Below are 24,349 nucleotides of genomic sequence, written 5' to 3'. Positions count from 1 at the left end.
TGGGATTTTTGGAGACATATCCCAGTGGTTAAATATAGCCATATATTTTCAAGTTATCCTACCCCAAGGTTGTTCTGAGAAATGTAGTAAAGGGAACTTTTCTGTCTTCTGGTAAGCCTTCCCCTTGCTTTGCTTGGGAGTTTGTATCTTACTGTCAGTGTATGTTTAGGAATTTAATCTGTTTTAACGTTGCTACAGTAACAAATGGGTATCTTTGGCCTTAACCCGTGGTATGTTTCCTCACAGCTGAAGGTTAGCTGGAGGGGAAGACGTTCCCCGGAGCCGTGCCAGACTGGCCAGCGGCAGGCACCAGCTCAGCTCCTTCAACTGCCTGTGCAGGCGCTTGGCCAAATATTGAGCTTAGGAATGTTTAAAGCATTTTCTCTAAGCCTCCTGTGTTTCTGTTGATCATGTATGAACCCGTGTTGTCATGTAGACGAGAATGATTTACTACAGAGGTGATCTGCCAGGTTGCTTGCACTTAGATGTCCTTCTTCCTCACTTTATAATGGCTACTGCTCCTAGATAAGATTCGTTTTACTGTCTCTATTTTTTTCCAAAGATCCAGACTGTTGTCATGCTATTATGCTTACCATTTGTGTATTATTATCAGTGAGACAGGCGTGGTTGGATCCTAGGTTTCTGTGTTGCAGAGCTTGCAGTCTAAATAAAACCACAAGCTGCCCCCTCAGCCCCACCATCACCCTCCATAGAACATAACATGATAAGTAGAGCTAGACTGGATTGGGAAAGGTCAATGTATACGTCTCCCTGCCATAAGGCATGATAAAGTGTCACTAAACAGATATTTGTTTAATTGCTGGAGGGAAAGGCTTCCAAAACTCCTCCGCCTGTGGAGGTGGGAGATAAGGCAGTATGTGCGTGCTGTTCTATCCATTGGGTGGATGTATGTGGTACCTCTGGAGACATTGCTGATGACAGTCTGTCATTCCCATAAGGGATCGTCTTTGTGGTCCCTGAGGGTGTGCTGTAATTCTTTGCACTATACAGTGATGCGAGAACTTGGACATCATCTGTCTCTGAAACAGTGTGAGGTTCGATAAAGAGCAACAAGAGAAATTAGAAAGTAATTTTTATGGAAAAACTGGAAGATGTGAGCTTAACTATAAAGACATAATTAGATTCTATTTGATCATTTATTTCATTGTTAATATAAGCTGAATTAACACTTTTTGAATACCTGTGGTTCTACCCACCGTGTGGACTAAATACATGAAACAGCAATGCACTAAGAGGCCAGGGTCATTCCACGTACGCATGTGGAGATCTCCGTATCTTTCACTTATGTATTTATACCTGCACCAACGCCTAGAAAAATAATTCTTTTTTGCCATACTTATTATTTATGTAAAACTATTACATAAATATACCTTTTATGCAGTACTCTGCAAGCACATAGCTTCTTGCTGTGTTTTGCGTAAATGGGGGAAAATGGGAAATTGTGGATGACATTCTCTAACTTCCCACGCCTGTGCGTTGGGGCATATGCAACGTATGAAACTGCATTCTTGGTGAGGCCGTATTAGGTGCAGTGGATTGTATTAACTTCACCGAGACTCTGTTGGTGTTGAATTTGGTACCATGAGCAAAAATTGCTCTCAGACTAAATTTTGTGTGGAATCTGTGAGGGATAAATTATGTTTTTTATTCAGGGTTAACTTCATCGGAGCATTTTCTAATTAAGGAAAAAAGGTTAAGTTGATTTGAGGACAGGTGGAAGTAAAAATTCAATTCTTCTTCTGCTTTCTGGGAAATTAATTTTTTTCTGAACCCTGGCTGTGAAGAAAACTTCGTAGTCTTCCAGAACGGCAGCAGAATCACAGTAACCCAAGTTTAAAGTTTAGGTTGATAACAAAAGGTATCTGCTCATGTTTACATAGTTTAATTCTGGTTTCTGAGTCGTGCATCATTTCTCAACAGAAGCCCCACTGTCTGCTGCACTGCTTAAAAACAGTACAGTGAAACTTTGTATTAGACATGTTTTAAATTTCTCTGTCACGTTTGTGATGTAAGAATTAAAGCTGTTTGTATGGCAGTTTCTTCTGGTGCCTAGGTCTTTGTTTCTTTTTACAGGATACGTAGTACTAAGCTCTTCACTCTTTAATATCTGAAACAGGACATAGCTTTTACAAAGGATTATACAGCCCGGAGAAATAAACTTTTTGCCTATGTGTCTTGTCATAAATCTTTGATTTCCCGCCATTGCTTATATACTGTAACTGTGTGACAATGGTTATTTTGATTAATTAGTCTGTGAAGGTAATACATATCCAGACAAGTTTATTCTTTTGCTTTTTATGTAGGATTATTTTTATATATTTAACGTCTGAGCTAAACAGTACTATTGTGCTTGTGCTAAGCTATTACGCAGGAGAATTTCAGTAGGAGATGTTATCCAGGATCCAGGTGCAAGGAAGGAGGGGGCACAAATGTGTTGGTGTCTCTCCAGCCACCAGAATAAATCAGTTGGGAACAGGTGAAGCTGTGACCCTCAGTCACAGAGACATAAGTATGCAGGTCGGCCAAGACGGAGAGGGGACGCCGCGCCTGGGAACGGGCTGCGGCGGTAGCTCCCTTCCCGGGGATCGTTTTTAGAAACGAACAACTGTTAATGACTGTATTGCAAGAGGGCATTCACATGACACGGCCGTGAGGTGACCATTTCTACTTCTTTAGTTGCGTGTATTTGAATAAACGAATCCAGATCATTTGCTGGTGTACTGTCATCCCACTCACCATAACTGAGAATCTGTAATTTACTTACATTACTGAAAATTAATTTTTGATTGGTAGGTTATTTTATTTTTATACATTATTATACATTATAATACATCATTTAATAGAGTGCAGCAGTATTCATACAAAACTTTTTTCTGAGGTAAAAGCTCTGTTTGTGATAAAATGTTCTGTGTAGTTCTTTCTACATGAGTTTCATTAAACTCTGGATTACTGCTGCAAATTCAAGTTAATGATACACAGAGCCTTCAGCACTTGAGCTAGTATTTGAGGAAATACAACCGTGTACGAGAGCCAGTGCTTACTGCATTGAGTGGTTTTAGTGTCAGTCCTTCCTTTTAAGCATTTATGCTCTTCTAAAAATAGTGATTTCTTTAGGATTCAAGGCTGTTTTGGGAAGAAGTCCAGGTTCACTAGATATTGGTCATATTTTACATTTAATGCCAACAGCACAGCACTAGAAACATAACTTTCAGTCTGGAAGCCCCAGCTAGAAAAGGGTCTCCTGCGAGCAGCCAGGCAAGGTGGAAATGAAGCGTTAGTAGGATCTGCTACCCACCTCGTTATGTACTTACTGAGCACAGCCGTGGCTTCTCCCCATCTGTTCCAGTCTTCAGTTATACATAAGCAGAGATTTAGTGCCAGTAATGTACAGTTAGTGTGGTATGTGCGAAAATCTAGTCAAGTGTCTGTTGAGACCAGCGAAGTGTTTCATCTCTTTCCTAAATTAATGATTCTCCAGAGACAGGATACTCTGTTAATACTTGTTTTGCAAAGTTGAACTTGTTGCTGAACAAATTGTAATTTAGGACGTCTCAAGATTTCAAATGCACAAATTATCCACTTCAACTTTTCAAATATATTTAAGCCCTGATTCTGAAAAGATGATCCAAAAATAATATTTCCAGGAATATTTTTCAAAGAAGTTACCCTTTACTTTTTTTTTCCTCATAGGAAAATTTCAGTTTTGAATAAACAAACCTGAAAAAACCCTGAAAAGCTGAATTTCAAAATAAAGTAGGAAAGTTTCTACAACCCTTCCATCTGCCTCTCCCAGACCAGATTAGCTATGGCAAGCCTTGAGTCGCGCAGGATTGCCTGAAACCATTCACAAGACAAGGACGCCCTTTGGATGCTCTTTGATGTGATTAGAAATCTTGGCCATCATGAAATGCAGCTTTCTCTGTGGTGCTTGCTGCCCCCATTTCTATTTATATTAGGCACGTTGTGAGTGAATATTGAATCTTAACAACATATTGTAAAGTAGAGAAATGCTATTTGTCCCATTATTTCCAGAAGAAGAGCTGAGGCACAGGAAAGCTAAGGTTTTACCCAGCGTCACAGAGAAGGAGATGCAAGAGATGAGGCTGAAACTATTTCTCCAGCCTTAGGTTAGTGCCCAAACTGTCCTTTCCTTTAAAAACCCAAAATAATGTAATTGTAACAGAGAGGGTCAACGCTTCACATAGATGTGAAAACAGTGTACCTATGACAATAGGTGCTAGACTGTGGCTAGATATGTTACAACCTGGCTTCAGAATATGGTTAGCTTCATTTGCCCTTATGTTACACATGCTGTTTAATTTATAAGATATCCACCAAGTTCTGTCAAAATCCTGAAACTTAATTTTGAGAGACCTTTTTATCCAAATAGTCAGGAGCAGCATATGAACACTTGGAGCAATGTATTATTTTCTTTAAAAAAGGATACATTTTGATTGGGATAACTACAAATGACTCTATATTTTAAACAAAGCAATAATAGTTAGTATTTGTATCCTTCTGGGGAAAATAGAATTTGCAATTTTGCCTTTGGTATTTCTTATATATATAGAGTTATGTTTAGAAAATAGTACAAATGGGACATTATTTGAGGGGAGAATCCTCCCTCCCCCAAAACTCCAGGGTTTTAAGGATTGTCAGTGTAATGACTTAAGATTTTAAGGCTCTTCCTACACTTTGACGTAAAAATATTGAGCGTAAAAGCTTGATCTGAAAATACAGACAAGGAATACATTTTGCCTTAAACAACTTGCTGTAAACAGATTGTGTTAGGCTCTTTCCTTGTTTCTACATTGTATGTGAAGTCTGCTGGACTATTGTGTAAGGGTTTGTGAAACTTTAAAAAATTTCACATGAAATTAATCTTCTTTTTCCTCCTTTGAAAACTGATATACTGGACGTAACATGGAGCCTCAAATTAAACAGAAAGCACTGTTTCAATTCAATGTAAGTAGTGGGTTTTCTGGATAAGCTCATAAAAACGCCACATCTATCGCTGTAAAATTTGGGAGCGGAGGTCTTGCATCATAACATGAGAAATTTCCCATGGTTTCTAAGGAAGGAACCTACAGTAAGTTTAATTCTGATTTTTGTTTGAGAAAAACATCTGTATCTGCCACAAGGGCAGCACTAGTTGTAATTTACCCTGTCTATTTGACTTGGCGTAGTTGGATGTACAGCTTTGGCCATAGACAGTTTCCATATTCAAGTCTTTGTCTATCATAGTCAACGTTCAACATACCTCGGTGCCCATGTATGGGTTTCCACGTACAGGCTACAGGCTGAGGATATTTGTCTTGTTTTGTTTTGTTTTTCTGGTGTGTCCTATTCTGCTTATACAGGCCAGGACATGTTTCCTAGCTCCTTTTCTTTCTAGCATTGACAAGAATAGAAACTTGCTGTTATATGACAAGTGCAAAAACTTGTGTGGGTGTGGTGGCCAGTGTTGTTGGAAATGCATAATTACTGTAAGGTACATTTGAGAATAGAGGGAAATCTGAGTAATATACCTGGGAAAGTAATAGTGGAATGAGAATTAAATAAATGTATTCTGATCAACTTGTAGGAATTCAATGAAGCTATTAAATTTGTGTGTACTTGAGTTTCATATGTGTAGAAGCTAGGAAGGACCGAGGAGCGTGCAGGTGTGGTAGGAATGTAAACGATGGTGTGGGATAATGTCCTTTACAAACGTCCTTAGAAATCAGTACATATGTGTGACCACTAGCTTGTAGTCCTACTTTTCCAGCAAGAGGCTGATGGCCTTACTGGTGTAACAAAGCAGCTGCTGCTTCCGCAGGCTGGTCTGGAATTTGAAAGTTAGGCACGTGCAATACTCCTTAGCCACGATGCCTTCTGCTCCCGTCTTGGCAGGTAGCAAATGCCATCCAGAGACTCACGTTAAGAGGAAGTTTTCAGGTGACTGAAACATGTGTTTTGCTTCTGTGAATATGAGAATGGGAGCTGTGACACTTGATATGTTATGTCTGAACAAAAGTTTAATTCTATGGGTTTTTATTTTTTCATATCATCTCCTAGTTAGGAGAAAGGAGGAGGAGCCCCTGGAGGCTGGCAGCCCCTCGGGTGCGAGCTCAGCTGTCCTTGGCTGGCGTTTAGGGACATTTCAGAATAAATACCTGTCAAACAGGGACTGATAATGCACTTTCGTAGTTGACTATACCTGAAGTCTATATGTGGCGGTTCAAAATTGCAGATTCATTTGATGCTTTTGGTCAGGAAGTGTAACAAGGCAAGGCTCGGTTTTGGACATAGCCAGTAACGTGTCCGAGTGAGATAATTACTGTGGATGTCTGTCCTTGGTTTTCCTTCTCCTTTTGCACAGCTTTCTGTTATTTTGCGTAGGCGGGAAATGAGAGCATCCAGCTGCCATCTTGCCTGCTTTGCTTCTGCTGTGTTAAATGTTGCTGGCAAAGCAAATGAGAAATCAGAATTGTCAGCCAAAAACCAATTGTAGCTCACAGTGAGAAAGAACATATACCCTCCCCTTCGGCAAATCCAGTCTTTTCACATCTGCTTAAAGGGTTTAAGCAATACGCGGACTTGGCCAAAAAAGGGCCTGTAGAGTCTCAGTGATGATTTGCTGCTGAATACTGTAATTTGAAGGAGGCAGCTGTACTTTGTGTTGGAAGTCACCACGACGCAGGGTCGTTAGGTCTTTCCTTAGCTGAGATCTATCCAGGAACTTCACTTCTACCCTAGGTACACACATCTAAATGGTCTAACTACCATGCTTCTACTTCAGAATAGCTTGCTATCTCCAACCCTGTATGCACTGGGGGAATCTTTCTGCATAAAACAGTATTTGCAGATTATAAATAGTTAGTTCTTATGTTAATACAGCAGGGCCTAGAGACAGAATCCTTCCTTGGAGCTTTTACAGGTGAAATTCATTAAATGTTATGCTGTTGGAAACTCTTTTCTTTAAACAAGCCACATGATTTCTGATGCATTAGACTAATTCAGCCAAGCTTAGGATTCTTCACTCGGGCCAGTGGCCGCAAAATAGTATTCACACCTTAAGCTATTTGAGAGATGAAGATTTCAGTAGCTTTCTTATCTTCAGTTTTTACAATAGGAAAAATCAGTGATTGCATCCCTCACACATCCCAACATCACTCTCTCCATTCTCAGCACCTCAGGGGGTAGAAGACAGTTCCCTGGTCGAGCCTTCACGGCTTTTGCCTCCTGTGAGACTCCGAAGTGCCAAGCGAGAGTCAGCCCTTTTCCACTGGAGCTGGATAGCAGTCACAAATCACTTTTGTGTGGGCCACCAGCCAGTCATTGTGTGGGAAGCACCCTAAATTTCTACCAATGCTAATTTTTAATCCTTTCTGCTATAGACCTGCATTCTGCATTTCACTTTCTTCTTGAATTTCCCCAGATTTCTTTCTGTTTTCCTTTTTGGGCTCTATTTTTTCTTCAAAATCAATTAATTGCTCACATTCCTGTCATTCTGCCATGTAATGTTGTTAGTATCAGAGATGATCCTGCGTAAATGTTAACAGAATGATTGATGCTTTTTTGTCCTTCAGTTATTTGTTTTTTTTTTTTTAGTGAATTCCTTGTAAGTGTGATGCTGTACATCCCAGTAGGATCTTACCATAGTACTTTATTTTCTCAATGTAAGAGGTTTGCTTTTGCAGTCCTCTGTTATTACCTCTTTATTTCATCATGCCTGGTTTTAAGTACTGAAATAGGATATTTTCCTGTTTCTATAATGTTTTGCTTCTTAAGAGTTCTTGAGTGTAAAATAATCATATGTAATCATATGTAAGTCTATGTAAAATCATCGGGTTTTGGTAGTCCACTTCCTGCAATCCTTTTTCTGCATTTTATATTGCTGTATTTTCCCCCCCCCCCCTCATTCTTTTTCTATATCTATATCTCTATATAGCACCAAAAAGCCCCTGCTTCTTACAGCCGTTAGCCAGGCATTTCAACTGATGTGGCAAGGTAGCCCATCTGTCCAAGGCAGCGAGGTCCAGGTCACTCAACCTGTGTTCCAGGTACACACCTCAAGCATTAGTGCTCTGCTGGGGAGTCATCCATCAGTCTGGGCATGGGAGCTGTATATCGTAATTAGGTGGCTAAAACGCTCAGTAAAAAACATGGCTTTGTCCCAGGGAAGAGGTGGTGGGGATTTTAAAGGGGGCTCCTTGAATCTGAATTGGCTCTGCAATAAGCACGAGATTAGGAAGTCAGCCAGGACTACTATGTAGCACCAAGAATGAGGGCATGGATGAGGAACTTGCTACCCCGAAGTAAATGTTAATCCTGTGGTCACTCTGTCCTAAAGGAGAGTTTGAGCTAAGATGAGGGACCTGGGAAGAGAAGCAAAGCAGGACTGAAAGAGCTACTTGAGTTTCTACAACTGCAGATCTGGCGTTGAGATGAGATATTGCTTCTCTTTACTCACTAACCTAAGTCATCCTCCTTATTAGGAGAGGAGAAATCTATCCACAGCTGTGGAAGACTGGAAATGTTCTTGGAATGATGAAGACTTGTTAAGTGCAGGTGGTAGAAGTGGATTGATGATTTTGTGTGGTGTTTATTCTTGAAAAGGTAAACTTTGGCTTTCCGGCAAAGTGCCAAATCACCTCAATAAAAGAGCCATGTTGAAAACTTGAAAGGGTTGTTGAGCACTGAGGAAGGAAACGGGTAGAGATTGACTGTCGTATCATATTGAACTGTGGATAAATGAACCTTTGAACTGCACCCTGCTACAAGCTTTAAGGTCGGAACATTACAGGAAATGTGTTCTTTGGTAACTATCTGGGTTGGAAGTATACTTAGATATAGTATGTCTCAAAGTATAATGAGGTTGATAAAAGTTTACAGTATATCAGTGTTTATAATTGTTGAAATCACAGTTAGGTAGTGCAAATAACTTCCCCACTCCTCCCCCCCCCGATAGAAGAGAATTTTTTTATTGTTATAGACAATAAATGAAAGTACCTTGAGAGCAATCCATGCTGGAGGTTTTCTGGCAGCTTCCCTTGTACTTTTTTATTCCTTTGAGAAGGATGGGAAGCTGGTCAGGTGCTGGGAGCTCAGCCTCCAGATTGCCACACAGCCCTCACTTGTATATTTTTTTGAGGGCAAAGGAAAGCTGGATCTTTCACGTTCCCTTTTGGTGTCTCCAAACTTCACAGAAGAAAGGTAGTTACGTGATAGCAAGTGTGGGGCTTGGTGTCTGTGTACTTTCTTATCTATAAAGTGAAAGCAGTGTTTGGTGCAATGTTTTGGGAATTAATAAATTAACGTTTGCAAGATGCTCAAACATGGAGACCCTATTTTATGACTTACTGATTACCATGATAAAAGCAAAAATTGCTCAGTGGTATTATCCGAAAGTCTTCTGTGTAACCACACATGAAACACATGATATTTCCTAAAATGTTTTTCCTTGCAGCTTCTCAAGGCATCTAAGCGTAGGCTTCTGCATGGAAGTGCTGTGGTCAGGGGGGGCTGGCATCTCTCTGCGTCTTCTGAATATGGCAGCAGAGCTTTGGTGGTAGCCTCGTGGGAAACTAGGTGTGAAGCTACTGCAAGATCTCTATTGTGATGTTGAGGTGCAGGGGAAAAAATGCCTAACTCGTCCAACCCTTCTGGAGTTCGCTTTGTTAGGTAGGATTTGAGTGCAGTCTGTATATAGCAGCTGTAGTCACTAACAGTCAGACTTGTTGGCAGAAGACCCTACCTGGTCAAAATTCATTTTATCCCATGCAGTTTAATGCCGTTGTCCCACCTCTCTGAAGGGCAGGATTTGCCCCCCAGTGAGCGGCCAGGGTTGCCTGTCATTTCTGACATGCGGGGGATGTGGCGAGTGACCATTTTTTGGATTCCAGCTGAGGTTTCCAGTTACAGTTTTTATATTTGACTGCTTTTGTGGCTGGAAACTTTTGCCAGCTGTCAACTTAAGAGCAAGTGGCAATCTGCCTTCTCAAGCAAATGTGGCCTCCATGTTTATTTTCGGTTTCATGTTTGTTATACTTATTGTAGGCTAAAAATCCTGGCATAACATCCTTGACCCTCTAGTAAGATATGTAGTGATCCTCTTTCGTGGTTAGAGTATTAAATAACTTGCTTCATGCAAGTACAAATAACAGAAAGTCCTGACCCACGTAATACTTAACCAATTTAGGACCTTAGTAACCGAGGAGGTTTCATATTATGGTTTCCACGTAATGAGCAAAGGGACTTTTTATGTGATACAAAGACTGAGTGCAATAAAGGGTGGTGGGAGATGAAAGCAAACGATTATTACAATGCATTTTCTTTTTGTGTCTCTTTTTTGTTTGTTTGTTTGTTCTTGAACAGATTGAAAACATAGATGCATGCCTGAGTTTCTTGGCTGCTAAGGGAATTAACATACAGGGGCTGTCAGCAGAAGGTGAGTCAATCAGTTGTTTAAAATTTCATTTTAAATGAGGAACCTGAATTATGGCTTGTGATTGTAAGCTGCACATGGAGTGTAATGGAAGATTAATGTGGGTAATTAAACTTTTGACAGTCTTTACTCCTTTTTTCCCCACCTCAGTATGAAAGGTAGGTAAAAATATATATCTAATCTCCACACAGCTGACTTGTAAAAATAATCAATGAGACCAAATTAGAATTCAGTCACTTCTTTGTTTCTTTCTGTTAAAAACCAGAAATTTCTCATCTAAGTTCTATAATTGGCACATTGATCAGAGTATAGATTTTACAGATATTTAAAGTGAACTGCTGGCGGTTGTTTGCCTTTTGAGAGAGAAATTTATTTCCTCATTTTTCAATTATTCTCTTACCTGAAGAAGTATCCGGCTTTCTTTTCTTTTTTAAAGAAAGATTATTTTTTTTTAAAGTTTGTTTCCAAATGCACAAAACAATAACATCCAAATGTTTTGAATCAAAACAAAGGAAAAAAAGACATTTTGACCTCTAATTCATCACTCTGCTTTTGAAGAGCACCAGAATTTTTCTGAAACCCAAACATGACTCAGCATATTATATTCCTTTATGGCAGTGCATGATATATGTCAGGCTGTATGGTACCTTTTGGCTCAGAAGCTGTTTAACTGCTGTCTTATTAAGAGACCAAACAGATTGCTGTCATCCTTAGCACCGGCTTTCACTTACATTTTCATTTAAATATTCTGGAAAAGCAATTGGATTCGGTAGCTGCTAAGGCAAACTTTGAATATATTCTATGACATCTCCTTCAGAGCTTCACAGAGCAAATAATTGGATGCGTGGCATCAGGTGAGACTTTTAAGTTAGGTTTGGTGACTAAGTCTCTTTGCACACTTAGTTTTGAGGAGAAGGTTATAATCATCAAATCATGCATGTATGTTTACTTATGTGTGAATAACTTAATTGCCTGTATGTTTAAGGCTGTGTTTTCTTCCTCTGAAGGAATCCTATAGCTCAAACAAGGAAGGCAAGACAGGATATGTAGGTGTGGTGGGCTGACCCGGCCAGCAGCTAATCCCTGGAGAGAATAGGAAGAGCAAAAGTGAGAAAATGCATGGGTCAAGATAAAGATAGCTTAATGAGTGAAGCAAAGAGGGAGAGAAAAACAAAACAAGCGATGCAAAGGCAATCACTCACCGCCTCCCACAAGCGATGCCCAGCCAGTTTCCAAGCCATGGCTACCTCCCAAACACCCTCCTGCCATCCACCTCGGCTTTTATTGCTGAGCATGACGTCGTGTGGCATGGCATATCCCTTTGGTCACTTGGGGTCAGCTGTCCAGGTTGTGTTCCCTCCCAGCTCCTTGCCCACCCCCAGGCTGCACACTGGGTAACGCCCTGAGAAAAAAGAGAAAGCCTTGACGCTGTGCAAGTATTGCTCAGCAATAGCCAAAACGCTGGCGCCTTATCAACACTGGTTTAGTCACACATCCAAAACCCAGCACCATGCGCTTCATGGTCATGATTGGAAATCTTAGCTGAAACACACTTTCCCTTATTGATGGTAAATGATCTTAATGAAATGTATTCCAGATAACCACTGCGGATGAACTTTATGGTGAAACCGTCATGTACACAAGTTTTATATATGTACATTACATTTAAAAAATATTACAAAAATATAAAAACTTTCATAAAATTGCTATAAAATTAATAGCTTTAATTAGTTTAAATTGATAGTTTAAAAGCTGTTGTTAAAATTACTATTTAAAATTACATTTTGACAATTTGGAAAATAGCTTAAAGAATTCCTTGCTGTCCTCAGAAGGAAGTCCCCTACCTCATCATAGTCTGAGATCTTACAAGCCACTTGAAAATGTGTATTTGAAATGTAATTTCACTAAGTTTGAGGTGGTTTGTAAGCATGGAAAACAAAGTAGCAGATATTTAGTACACGTTGTTCTAACCTGCTGTTACCACAACTAGTAGGAGAAGGAGGGGGCTGAAGGTTAGCTGTCTTTTTTCCGTGGTGTATCCTTAAGCTGAGTTAGAACACCAATAACAAGTGTTTTCCTCCAAAGAGAAGCTTTAATATGGTCAGCCCAAGTACTGCCTGCATTATGTGCCTTGATAGCTCAGTTATAATCAGAAAGATTCTTATGTCAAGAAAAGAAAGTATGAGCTAAAACTTGTAACAGCGGAAAGTTTGTTTACCAGGAAATGGTTAAAAAGAAAATGCATCCGAGTCCCTAGTAAAAGCCAATTTCGACCTTGACATGATACGTAAATATTGTAAAAATGTCATAAATTTCACATTATTTACCTGTCTTGGTACAACGCAAAATCTAAGAAAAATAGCAGATTAGTTGATGGGAAGACTGTCTCAGCGTGCAAAGTTGGCAGGGTAGTGTTGTTCACACTGGGGAAGGGACAACGTAGTTAATGTTCATTGCTCTCCCGCCAAATCACAGGTCAGACTCAGCAGGATATAGGTTATCCCATGGCTTCCACTGATTTTGTATTTCTTCCTTTCTTTTATACTGTCTAGGAATTAACATATTAAATCATGCGGAAGCTAAGGAGACACCAGTAATGTTTGCCGCCAACATGTGAATGAGGACGTTTACTGGCTCCACCACTAACATTGAAGGAAAAGAGTGACAGCTAGAGAGGGGGAGGGAAATAAAGTTAAAAGACTTGAATTCAACAATAAATTCAATTTCTGTTCTTAGTCACTCCTTAACTCTGCTGAGAAAGGAGGCTGAACAAGAGAGAACACAGAATCACTTAAAATTAACCGTAACCAAACAAGCCAGTGTTTCTGCGCAAGTTGCCAAGACTTTGCTAGGTCAACTGCAAATAACTTTCTTTGCTTCACTGGCAGATCCTCATCTAGGAGGAAGGAGAAGATTGCGATTGCTTCCAAATGGAAATAAACACTGAAGTTTCTCCTGGGTTGCTTGAGAACACGTATTTTTCAATAGTACAGTTTTAGCATGGAGGGAAGTTAATGATTCAAAACTGGAATTGGATGAGTCCTAACTGTTGAAATAATTTGGGACTTCATGTATCGTATCCTTCCAGTATTAAAAAACCCTGCTTTGATATGTGCGTGCCACTTGGACATAGTCTTTTTTTATGGATGCATACAGTGAAGTTGCTAAGGATCTGCAATCACTGATGATGCTCATGCTATGCTAGAGACAGGCCCCACCTTCCCCAGCAACGTGGAACCAAAAAGGCATTCCCTTCTCAAAGATTCTTAAATCCTGAAATCTCCATTTGTGGTTACTAAAGAAGACTATGGGGGATGCTGGGAAATTCTTTTATCATCTTGCTGCAATTTTTTATTGTCCATTGCTTTGAGCTGTCTCTCCATACCCACGTTCTTAAACTTGTTTCCACACTGAGTTGGGTTTTAGACTCCTGGAATTGCAGCTGCCCAGCTAAGCTTGCCCTCCTTCACATGATATCTCCTCGCTGCCAAGATTTTAAAGACTATGGAGAACATAAAAGTCCAGTAGAAACTCAAATTGATGTCACAGATAGCAGCTGCACCTCTTCTGGGTAACAGATTGGCTGGATAACGATCAGCTGAGCAAATCATGAAACCATAAAGCGATGAAAGAAAACGTCTCACTAGACTTTGGAACAACCACAATTCAGCTTAGATTTTGCCTCTGAAATTATATTCACGCTTCTGTAGGTACATGAATTTCAGTGTGCACACTCTGCAGTACTGCAGTTCATCCATTTTAGGTCCTTTAGGTCCTTTCCAGTGTCAAAGTGGAATTTTTGTTTCCGCAGCACAGATATCCCACAGCGCTGTTTTAAGCATGCCTGAATAGGGCACTTACCGTGCTGCCAAATTTTGATGATACCACACTGAGTACAGCTATGTACAGTCTTCAAAAAATGACTTTTTAATTATCAAAAATGCCTGCAGATCTAGTGTGTGTGGTGGGAATTAATTCCTCCTTGCATTTCCCTTCCTCGTTTCTGTGAAATTCCCAGCATTGTTCATATTCAGATCACATTCCTCAGCAGAGTCTACAAAGTTCATCCCAGAGCTGTTTTGGTAGCTTTGGATCCCTAAAGCCATCTCAGAGGCCAGCCACCCTAGGGCTTGTGCTGACTGAGGTTGAGTGAGTTTGTCTGTACTTCGTGAGGTGTCCTGGATTGACCGTGAAGTATACCCATTTCGCAACATCTTGTCTTAAATTCAGACCTGCTTGTAGTTATTTTGACCCTTTCTCTCTTCTCCCATCGTTCTGTGGGACAGAATTTCCTGATTTTTTTTCATTTTCTGTTCAGCCCACCATCTTGTCTCACCTCTTAAATGAACTAAGAAGGGTTGATTCTGCATGCAGAATCCCTCAGTGGTCAACCCTAAGAGGCTAGTGCAAAGCAACAGAAGCAGGCACCCACTATCTTTAGGGGTGAATAGTATGTATATATGACAGCCCTATTTTCTGGCAGGATAGATGCAAGCTAAGGAATGTGCAGTGATTCTTAATTTGTACTCCTGCTAGCCAGTTTGGCTAACCAGTCTCGTCCATGTAAACTAGTTCTGTTTTTTCTAGTCCCACGTGCTTTACAGAATCAGATACAAAATAAGCTATGCAGATGCAAACAAGCTTGACTAAATAAGTGAGAGACCATTTTTCTTCTTCATTGGCTTGCTTTGATCTGTATTCTGTACATAATAAGTAACTTATGATCTGCAGAAATTCCATTCTTTACCTTTTCTTTGTCCTGAACTTTTTTTTCCCCCAATTTCCACTGAGTCCAGTGTATTTTTGTGAAGACAGAGAAGGATGGTTGGCAGCCTACAGTGGTGGAAGTTCCAGCTGTAGGTGAAACAAGCAGCAACGGAGATATTCCAGTATAGAAATTTCCAAAGGATAGATTTGTGTGAATTCTCTGAAAACCGAATTCCAGTTTCCTCTCAAATGTCTAGAGTGTCTGTATCAAATATACAAGACAAGTCATTTTGGGCTCCGAATTTAAAATGGGTGGGTGACATGCCTGTCCTAATTTAAGTTAATATGCGTATTTAAGCATGGACTGGAGGGGACTTAAAGCAGGAAGCAGTTGAGACTGCACTGATGGGCAGAGCGCAGTGAGGGTGAAGTACTCTTTGAAATACTCTTTTTGTACAAAGTGCAGCGGCAAACTGCCAGGCGGATTACCTCAGTCCGTCTTTAAGATAAGAGAAACAAAACTACCTCTGAAAGTCCCGTTTGAAATATTTTGCTTAAACCCAGAAGGAAAGAGGCTGCTTCTTTTGAAACTCATTAAAGGTGTTTTTCTTTTGATTATTATTTTTAGGTCACCTTAGAAAAATGTCAAAAGCAGGTTGTTCTTCTGATAAATACAGCAGAAGGCAGGCAGACATAGAAAGCAACAGGTTTTAGGGGGGGTTATTGTTACAATCACCTCTCATTTCACATTGAAATCAAGTCCTCGTTTCCAATTGCATATGGCTTTGCTAAGTTTAAACATGCAGACCCATAGTAATTTCTATTATCTTCTGGCCCGTATTTGTGCAGTTAAGCTTCCCAGCGCCTCTGGCTCTGTTTAGTTATGCTTCGGCCTGTGATTAAGTGCTACTTTCCTTACAATTCCCATGAGTAATGCGAGTTCTCTACCGAAGATAAGGAGATCCTTTTTAGTGTGCTTTGCTCACTTTTGTGTCCGTTTTACTTTATTGTCTACGCCTATCCGTGTCCTCCCTAGCTAAACACAGCCAGACTGGAGAAGGAACCTGCCTGATGCTGGTGGCAGTTGGAGGAGGCTGGGTTTGTGGTATGACACTGCATGGGAGCAGGAGTGGACTGGGAAAAGGGGAAACAGGCAGGATTCATTGGGACCCCACTGTCCAGGCAGAGACTAAAATTGGCTAAGAAAACAAAGGAAGACAGAAAATGGCTGCTCAAGGGCCCTGGGGTTGCCAATCACTTAAACAAGGGAACAGGGGCAGGGATGGGAAAGAGCACCGGTGGAGGGGCCAGGCTGCAGGGAGGAAAAAATGGGTAAGGAAATTTGGTCGAGAAGTAGGGGAGGAAAGGAGAGGAATATCCTCGGTCTGGGTGGTGTCCAGGACCACTTAGATAAGGTCTAGGAGTTGCTGAGGAGATGGGCATGGGCCAAAACAAAATTAAGGAAGAAAGTAAATTAGATTAGTTGCTAGGAAGAAAAGGTGGATTGAGGCACAGGCAGACAAGGAGACCAAAGCTGGAAGCTGGTATAGAAAGGGGAGCAAAATTTTAAGTTGTGAGCCTGAGATTTGCTGGGTAAAGGGCTTGGGGTTAAGAACAGAAGCTTGTTACACAGCAAAGATGAGCCATGTGAGCAGAAGTGTGGCTAGGAGAGGGAATAAAGGATAGAGCAGGGTCTGTCAGTCAAGAGCAACCTACAGCTTGCAACCTACAGACCCACAAAGTCAGAGCAATCTTTCAGCCAGAACTGGGAACCGAAATTAAAATTCCAATTCTCAGTTTTGTGCTTGGCCACTGTCCTGCCACGTGTCCTTTTCTTCTCTTCTTGCACTAATCCATGTAGAGGGATTTAAAAGAATAGAGCAATAGTAAGTTTTATTAGTACAAGTGGTCTATATAGTGCATGCAAAAGTTCGGCTGTTTGATGTAGCTTTTTTAATTCACTTTTTTAATTTAGGAAATTAAACATGCTAAATAATTAAGTTGCAGCACATTATTAAGGTTGTCCGCAAGACTGACTCGGCCCTCTTGCATATTAATTATGATACAGTTGTTAAGTGCATATTCTGGTACATCTTTGTATTTGTATTTCTATTTGTTTTTACATTTTCACATTTGATATTGCATAGAAGAACAGGATGACTTTCAGGAATTGAAATGTTTTTTCATTCACTGTCAAGCTATCTTTAGGTACCTTGGGTGTCCATTCTTTATCTGCTTGTGATAGTATCAAACTGGTAATTATCTGTTTTAATACAGCTACTTCACCCAATAATCATATTTTCTAGTGTAAAACTTGCATCAGATTTTCTTAGTGGAAACAATTAGTCTGATATTCCAGAAATGATATAATACTGTGTGATAACTGAGTAGTTTCTCCTCCTCATGCAAATTTAGGACTGAAAAATCATTTACAGTGTGCCATTGTTAATACACTTCTTGTTGTGGGGTTTTTGTTTTGGTGACTTTAGTTTAAAGGAACTATTTAAAGGAACTATCTTTTTACGCACACTGGCGTTAACATACAGACTACAGCAGAAATGGAAGACATCGTGCAGTCGCTGCAGGGGAGAAATTAGTTATTTATTTGTAGTTGGTGCTCACTGGTAATCAGCTGTAATGTCAATTAGATGTGCAGAAAGCCTGTCGTATCCTTCAGACTGCGTTACAAAGAGTGCAGCGGGGGAGAAGAGTGGGGAACCATGACTGATGGCTGACGAGTGACTTCTGAACATTGCCTTGCAGAAATCAGGAATGGGAATCTAAAGGCCATCTTGGGCCTTTTCTTCAGTTTATCTCGATACAAGCAACAGCAACAGCAGCCACAGAAACAGCAGCCACAACACCATCCATCCCAGCAACCTCCCCCAGTGTCCCAGCAAGCAGGGCCTCCATCCCAGTGCCAGGTCGGGGTACCGCAGCAGCAGGTGCCAGCTTCGCTCCAGACTCCGTGCCAACAGCCCCCGCAAGCTGCGCAGCATCAGTTCAAAGCACAACCAGAAATGCAGTCAAGGTGGGGGAATTTCCTTTAAGTCTTTTTTTTTTTTTTTTTTTAATTGTTTATTTCTTTTTTTCCTTCTTGTGAAAGGTCTTCGAAAGCCAAAGAAACTTCTTTCTTTAGTTCTATTCTAGAATAAAGAGTGTGTTGGAAGTTGAGTGCTGGGTAGCAATTGACTTCACACCTTTGGAAATCAAAACAGATGTGCTTAAATATGTTCTCAGTGCTGGAAATATGCAGTTCAATGGGTTTAAAATACCTGGTAGACCAAGTAACCACAGTATTTTATAAGGACATTTTTCTCAGTATTTGCTTCTTTCTACTCACAAAACACGTATATCGTTGCCATTACAGAATATATACTTTGGGCATGTGAAAACCAACTTCAGTTCTCAGTTTACAAGAATTTCAGTCCTAAGAAGTGGAAGCTTCTGACAGTGGTAAAAGAAATAGAGCTTATCAGGGCTGGTGACAGTCAAAATCAAAGCTAGGCTTATTGGTCAAAAATAATATGCTGCTGGCTTACATGAAAAATAATTTTCACAACTGGTGTTTGTTGGCGCTCCCAGCTCAGAATACAGATAAGTAGAGAGAGTCTTTGTCTCTTGAATGTCTTTAATCCTAGGGGTGCTCTTTCCAGGTTAAAATAAAAGCAATTTATGAAGGCAGTACCACCGTGAATGCATGTACAGCCTTCTGCTTGTCTGACCCTTCCGCTGCTAAGAGAGTGAGGGGTTTAGTGGGGATAAGTGGGCAGGATTAAAGGCTGAAGCCATATTTGCACAATTACTAAAGTATGAAGGCTTTTTTTTAATTAAATATCTCAAATTAAGTTAAGGCTTATTTGTGTTAAAATAACACACATTAAAGTGAACACTAGCTTAAGTGCTGCTTTATGAGGAATATAAACAGTTTAAATGAGGCCTTCCAAGTGAGACTACTGAGAGCTTACTTGGTTTTTGCTTATGTCTTTCTTCATGAATCATGCTCATTTTCGGTGTAAACAATATTTTCGTATAATTGAAAAACATAGTGTTGCTACAGCATGTATAAACTTGTACAGGAAATAATTACTGTAAAACAAAGATGTATTTGAACATATTTCTGCGACTTCCCTGTCAAAAACGTGCAGAGGTGCATGCGACCATTTGAATATTGCTTTGACATTTTCAGTCCATTGTGTGGATTGTGCTGGGTTTTAAATAATTTAAAAATATCTAACCTGAAGGTCCTAAATGTCATGTTTTCTTAGTGTATACTAAAGTGAAATTGCTCAGATTCTGCAGAAAAATACATATAATAAAAATTGAGAGAGAAAAGAATAATAAAGTTGGGGTTTGCATGCAGAATTGCATGTTCATTACTCTCTAAAAATTAATTCATTTCAGATTTTAGGAGTTTTGACATAAAGTTATACTTAGGCAAGAAGCTTTTTTCCCCTATGAAATTCATAAAAACTCTTTCTTTTCTAAAATTACGTGCTAAGTTCAGTGGCTTAAAAAATAAAAAGTGTCTTTGTTCAATGTTATCTTCCGCTTTTTCTTTCCTGTCGTACAGTGCATCTCCCAGGGACTCATCTCAAAGCAAAATCATCCGATTCACTCTTGGTCAGAAAAAGTCTTCTAGGTTAGCATTTCTTCATCTTCTGCAAAGCATGAATAATCCTTTTGCAATATTTCTGGATGCATGTTTAGGATTCCTGTTGAAAATAGTTTGTAACTAGGCATTTTACGAACAGCTAAAATGTGGAAGTGTTAGATGGATTTTAATTTTTTTTTTTTTTTCCCCAAGGTGTGGAATGCATTTTGGCCTGCAAGAAAATAATTTGGTTTTCTTGTCCTTACGAGCTTTTGCTTTTGAGAACAAAACATGGTTCTGGGAGTACTCTGCCCACTGTACACATCTGTATTAGTGTATTTAGATCTGCGTTATTGAAACTAGTATCAGGCTAGTGTCTTAGCTAGTAAGGAGAGCATCACGTGCACCACGTGTGCCCGGACAGCACCGTGTGGGTCTGTCTCATCAGAGCTCCTGCACTCCCCAGTGCTCTGAAGCTGAGCACATCTAATCTCCCTGAAAACAATTAATAGTATTTCAGTCAATTTTTTTCCTGAATCCCAGCATGACTTGCATGTCAGCTCGTATGACCATCTCATCTCAGTGATCACAAGGGTCGCTGTGTTATTAAAGTGGTTATTAATCATGTTTACTTTTACTACTATTATATATTAAAATATTTTACTAAGAATTTTTATATAGTTATACATTGGTAAACTATACTATACCATTTTTGCTAACCTTGTGAACTATTACTTATGATTTTTATTCCGCTTGGCAAGTTTGTATAGATTGTTAGTTCTGCTGTACAATGTGGATTTATTTCCCCCATCTTACTTCTTTTATGACAGCGGTGAAGGTCTGCAGTATAACCTCTGTTAAAATGTCCCATGTTTCCTTTTCATGTTCTCTCTTCGTCGTAATTATGGCTTTTCAGTTTGTTTTTTCCTTGAAGAGGGGCGCTGAAGTGCAGTAATGGAGAGTATTCTCCGAGCTCAGTACCTTGTCTCTAATAGCAAGAAGCTAGAAACGTCTCCCTGAACCTAATTTTTTTCCCTAATTTTCACAGGCACTGCTGTGAAATGTCTTGGCCTAGTACCAAAAGCAGGGGCTTAAAATCAGTCAGTTAAACTAAAGGGGAAAAAAAAGTCTAAGAGAAATTATACCTTATTCAAGAGCGTTTTTAGCACGTGTGTTTTTTATTCTCAGTATGTTTTTATTGGCAGTGACATTACTGACTTAAATCGAAAAATTGTCACTTTTTGAGTGGTCACATGGTTTGAGTAGCTTTATTTACTTTAAAATCTGTCAGATTTGCAAAACCTGTGTGGGTATGTGTGGGGAGCCTTTTCTTACCCATCAGTACAAGAACATTATCCCTTCTCTCCTGCCAAGCCCTGCTAGAAAATTCCCCTCCCAGTACTGGGGGCTCCAGTAGCCTTGCTGCAGTGGTTGGCCCGTACTCGCAATGTTTTATCACTGGGTAGAAACTTTCAGCTGAGGTATCTTGTGCGTCCTTCCTACCTGTAGGAAACCTAGCTCATTTCCTATTAAGCAAAACAAACTCTTAATGAACTTTCTTGTCTTGGTGACTCCCAAGTTCTCAAGAACAGCATTTGTCCCTGGTTTGCCTCTGCTTCTTCCCATGTAGTCTCCTCTACAGTGGATGAAGCATCTCTGGGGTGTTCTCATTTACACCTTGCTGCGATGATGAGTATGTACAACTTTCTAGCACCCCCCAGTGTTGAAAAAGGCTGGATAAATTGAGGAGCTCGTCTAAAAGGCTTCAGCAAAGTCAACCTCAGAACCATGATGTGCTGTGCCAGATCTGTGGTGGTTTGAATTTGTAAATTAATTTTTGGTTTTGTATTTGAATGATGCCCTTATGTCTTACCCTATTTTGAGCTTTGAAAGCATGTGCATGCAGCTGCTGACATTTTTGCTCTTTTCCTTCATGTTTCTTTTCATATTTCCTATTTTCTTCACTGGTCTTGGAGAGGTCAGTTTGTTTAGGAAGCACTGCGAGACTCCTTCCTGGCTTCTCTTCCTTCCCATAGGCATGACGGTGATGTGGTCGGTTGCATTCCCATTCTCTCTGACAACTGGGATTTCTTCATTTTAGCCTATTATTGGCACAAGTTATTTAAAACAATTAGATTTCTGTGTTTTATATAAAGAAGTTTTAAAGAGATTCTACCATAGAGAAAACACAAAGACAGCAAAGAGTGGTCCCTTCCGTTGCTACTTGTAGGTGACGTGAACTGGTTCTATCTTTTAATGTGGTGTCCTTGCTTTTCAAAACAGTGAGCTGTTTCACCAACTCTCTTCAGTATGCATTTTGAGCAACTACCAAGTCTTTCAATTTTTAATATTTCATCTATTTGGAATGTAGAAATATGTGCTCATTCATGCACAAAATACAGTGCGATCATGGAAACTTTATGTATGAAGTTTGACTTTGAAGGACTCAAACACACATATTGTTCTGAGATGTGATGCCAGTGGCTTTCCTAATTCTGTCGGGCTTTGTAGAAAAGTCTTCCCCTCCCCTTTTGCCTGAAAAGCATGAAAGTAGTATCCCTCCCTGTCTACTTATTCCAGAATCTTAACTTCATTTTTTTTCTAGGTAAACAGCTAAATCTTGTAAATACAGGCTACGGTAAGGAATTGCTGGATGAGACTGACCCAGTTTAAACCAGAGGCTTATACCAGCTCACTGATAATGTGGTTGCCCTAAGAGGGGCAACTTAAGCTTTGTGTGATTTTTTTTTTTTTATAGACTCAAATAATTAAACCAAGTTAAAGTTTCGCTGGGCTTGGCTGCTAGACTTTGTAGCTTTCAGAGCAGAGATGTGATGTATTTCTCTGCAAGGAAAAAGGCAGCCATGTTCTGTCTCATTGTTATTTCCAAAATAAGGGTAGCCCTTATGTGTCCAGCATATAAATGTCCATCAATCTGGTTTAAGAACAGTAGCGTCTCACTTAATCTTAACCTTGTACCAGTGCTATTGCTCCACTGAATTTACTTGCAACTAACTCTGATTCACAAGATTTATGGCAAGTGACTATTAATTTTGTTTGGGGGGGGGGGGGGTGGGGGGGTGGTGTGTGTTCTCTGATGTAAACCAATTCAGACTGTAGCTTGTTTGCCATATATTTTTCATCTAGGGTGATTTTTTGATTTGTTCTTATGAAAGAACAAAGACTCTTATGAGTATATATTTGTGGTATTGATCCTTTTCTTTTCAGCTTATGATTGGTATTCCATAGTTTCTTTCCCAGAATGCTTTTAAAATATATTTAATTGTATTGTAATTCTTTCATCAGACTTCCAGGCCCCACCACGAGGGTGTCCGCTGCAGGCAGTGAGGCCAAAGCTCGTGGTTCTATTAGTGCCAACAATCGACGCAGCCAGAGCTTTAACAATTACGACAAATCTAAGCCTGGGCTTCCCCCTCCAACACCAACAAGTAGCAATGACAAAGGTAAGCACCTGAGATTTTGGCATCCTCAGATTTTTCTTAATAGTGGCTTCGTTCGGGGGAAATTGAATTTTCCATTAAGCTCCAGAAGCTGTAAGACTATGTCAAAGCTGTATGTTGTAAGCATGACATTTACAATGCCAAAACCAGCTGGCTTTCCTTGCAAAAGGTATCGTCCTTCTTTACTGTAACTGAAGTTGTGACTTACTGGCCTGAAGGTACAAGCAAAAAACAGCTTCAAGAAAAACTGGCACTGGTTTTTCATTTTGCTTCAAGCCCAGATAAGGGGGAGTGAATTAATCAAAAAATAAGACATTTTGATGAGTAGTTTGACAGGAGTGGAAAATGACCACTAAAGATTTCTTCAATGTTTTTATATGATAAGTAGTACCATTTGCTTTCCTTTCCTCCACTATTGTGGAAGATCCTTTAAGTTACAAAAGTACAATTTAAATCTAATTTCAAGAATCATGTAGCGTAGGGTTTGAAGGCAGGAACATGTTATAGTTTATAAATGTTGCAGTGAAACTGTGTCTATGGCAGCGCATCAGAAATGCCAAGTACCCTGTTCTGTCTGAAGAGCTGCTTTTTTGAATGACATTTACTGACTTTGTGTCCATTCACTAAGCTAGTAATCTGACAGCATTCATTAGCTTGAGTTTGTAGCTGTGAGCTCTATAATGCAACATTTACCAGCGGGGTTTTGGGGCACATGACTGGTGAGAACTGAGCAAATCACTCTAGTCTGATACGGTCAAATTGTTGGCGTAGGCTGGCAGCTAATTCTATATCCTTAACAAAGTCATTGCGCTTACAAAGATAGATCAGCATTGGATTTCAGTACGATATTCTTGCAGTGACTTGGCAGTTGCACCCTTTAGGCTCAAGTCTCCTTGTTGCCCGTGCATAACAGTATTAACAGTATTGAGGCTTTTTTTTGAGGGAAAAATACTGGTCTGGTTCAACTTGCCTGTGGTTCTCATGCTTGTTTCTTTTCAGGAAATAGTGTTTTTCCTTCTCTAGAAACTGCTGTCCTATGACTGCACATCATTAGATTTTGGAATGCAGTTGCACCCTTTAGGCTCAAGTCTCCTTGTTGCCCGTGCATAACAGTATTAACAGTATTGAGGCTTTTTT

The 24,349-nt window shown here is 39.9% G+C and overlaps 1 protein-coding gene across 1 annotated transcript in view; it reads left to right on the top strand.

The window, feature by feature from the left end:
- The window catches only part of LOC104079123 (neuron navigator 2-like), a gene marked incomplete at its 3' end in the record, with an annotated part of 51,469 nt that extends 28,254 nt beyond the window's left edge, over positions 1-23,215 (top strand). The window contains exons 6-8 of the mRNA XM_009581034.1: positions 10,381-10,453; positions 17,921-18,188; positions 23,058-23,215. Coding sequence (XP_009579329.1) covers positions 10,381-10,453; positions 17,921-18,188; positions 23,058-23,215 — 499 coding nt within the window. The remainder of the gene's footprint in view (positions 1-10,380; positions 10,454-17,920; positions 18,189-23,057) is intronic.
- Positions 23,216-24,349: the final 1,134 nt, after the last annotated feature.

The sequence above is a fragment of the Fulmarus glacialis genome, unplaced genomic scaffold, assembly GCF_000690835.1.
Source record: "Fulmarus glacialis isolate BGI_N327 unplaced genomic scaffold, ASM69083v1 scaffold9537, whole genome shotgun sequence".
Lineage (NCBI taxonomy): Eukaryota > Metazoa > Chordata > Aves > Procellariiformes > Procellariidae > Fulmarus > Fulmarus glacialis.
The sequence above is the reverse complement of the archived record's forward strand: the minus strand, read 5'-3'. Positions and strand labels throughout refer to the sequence as shown.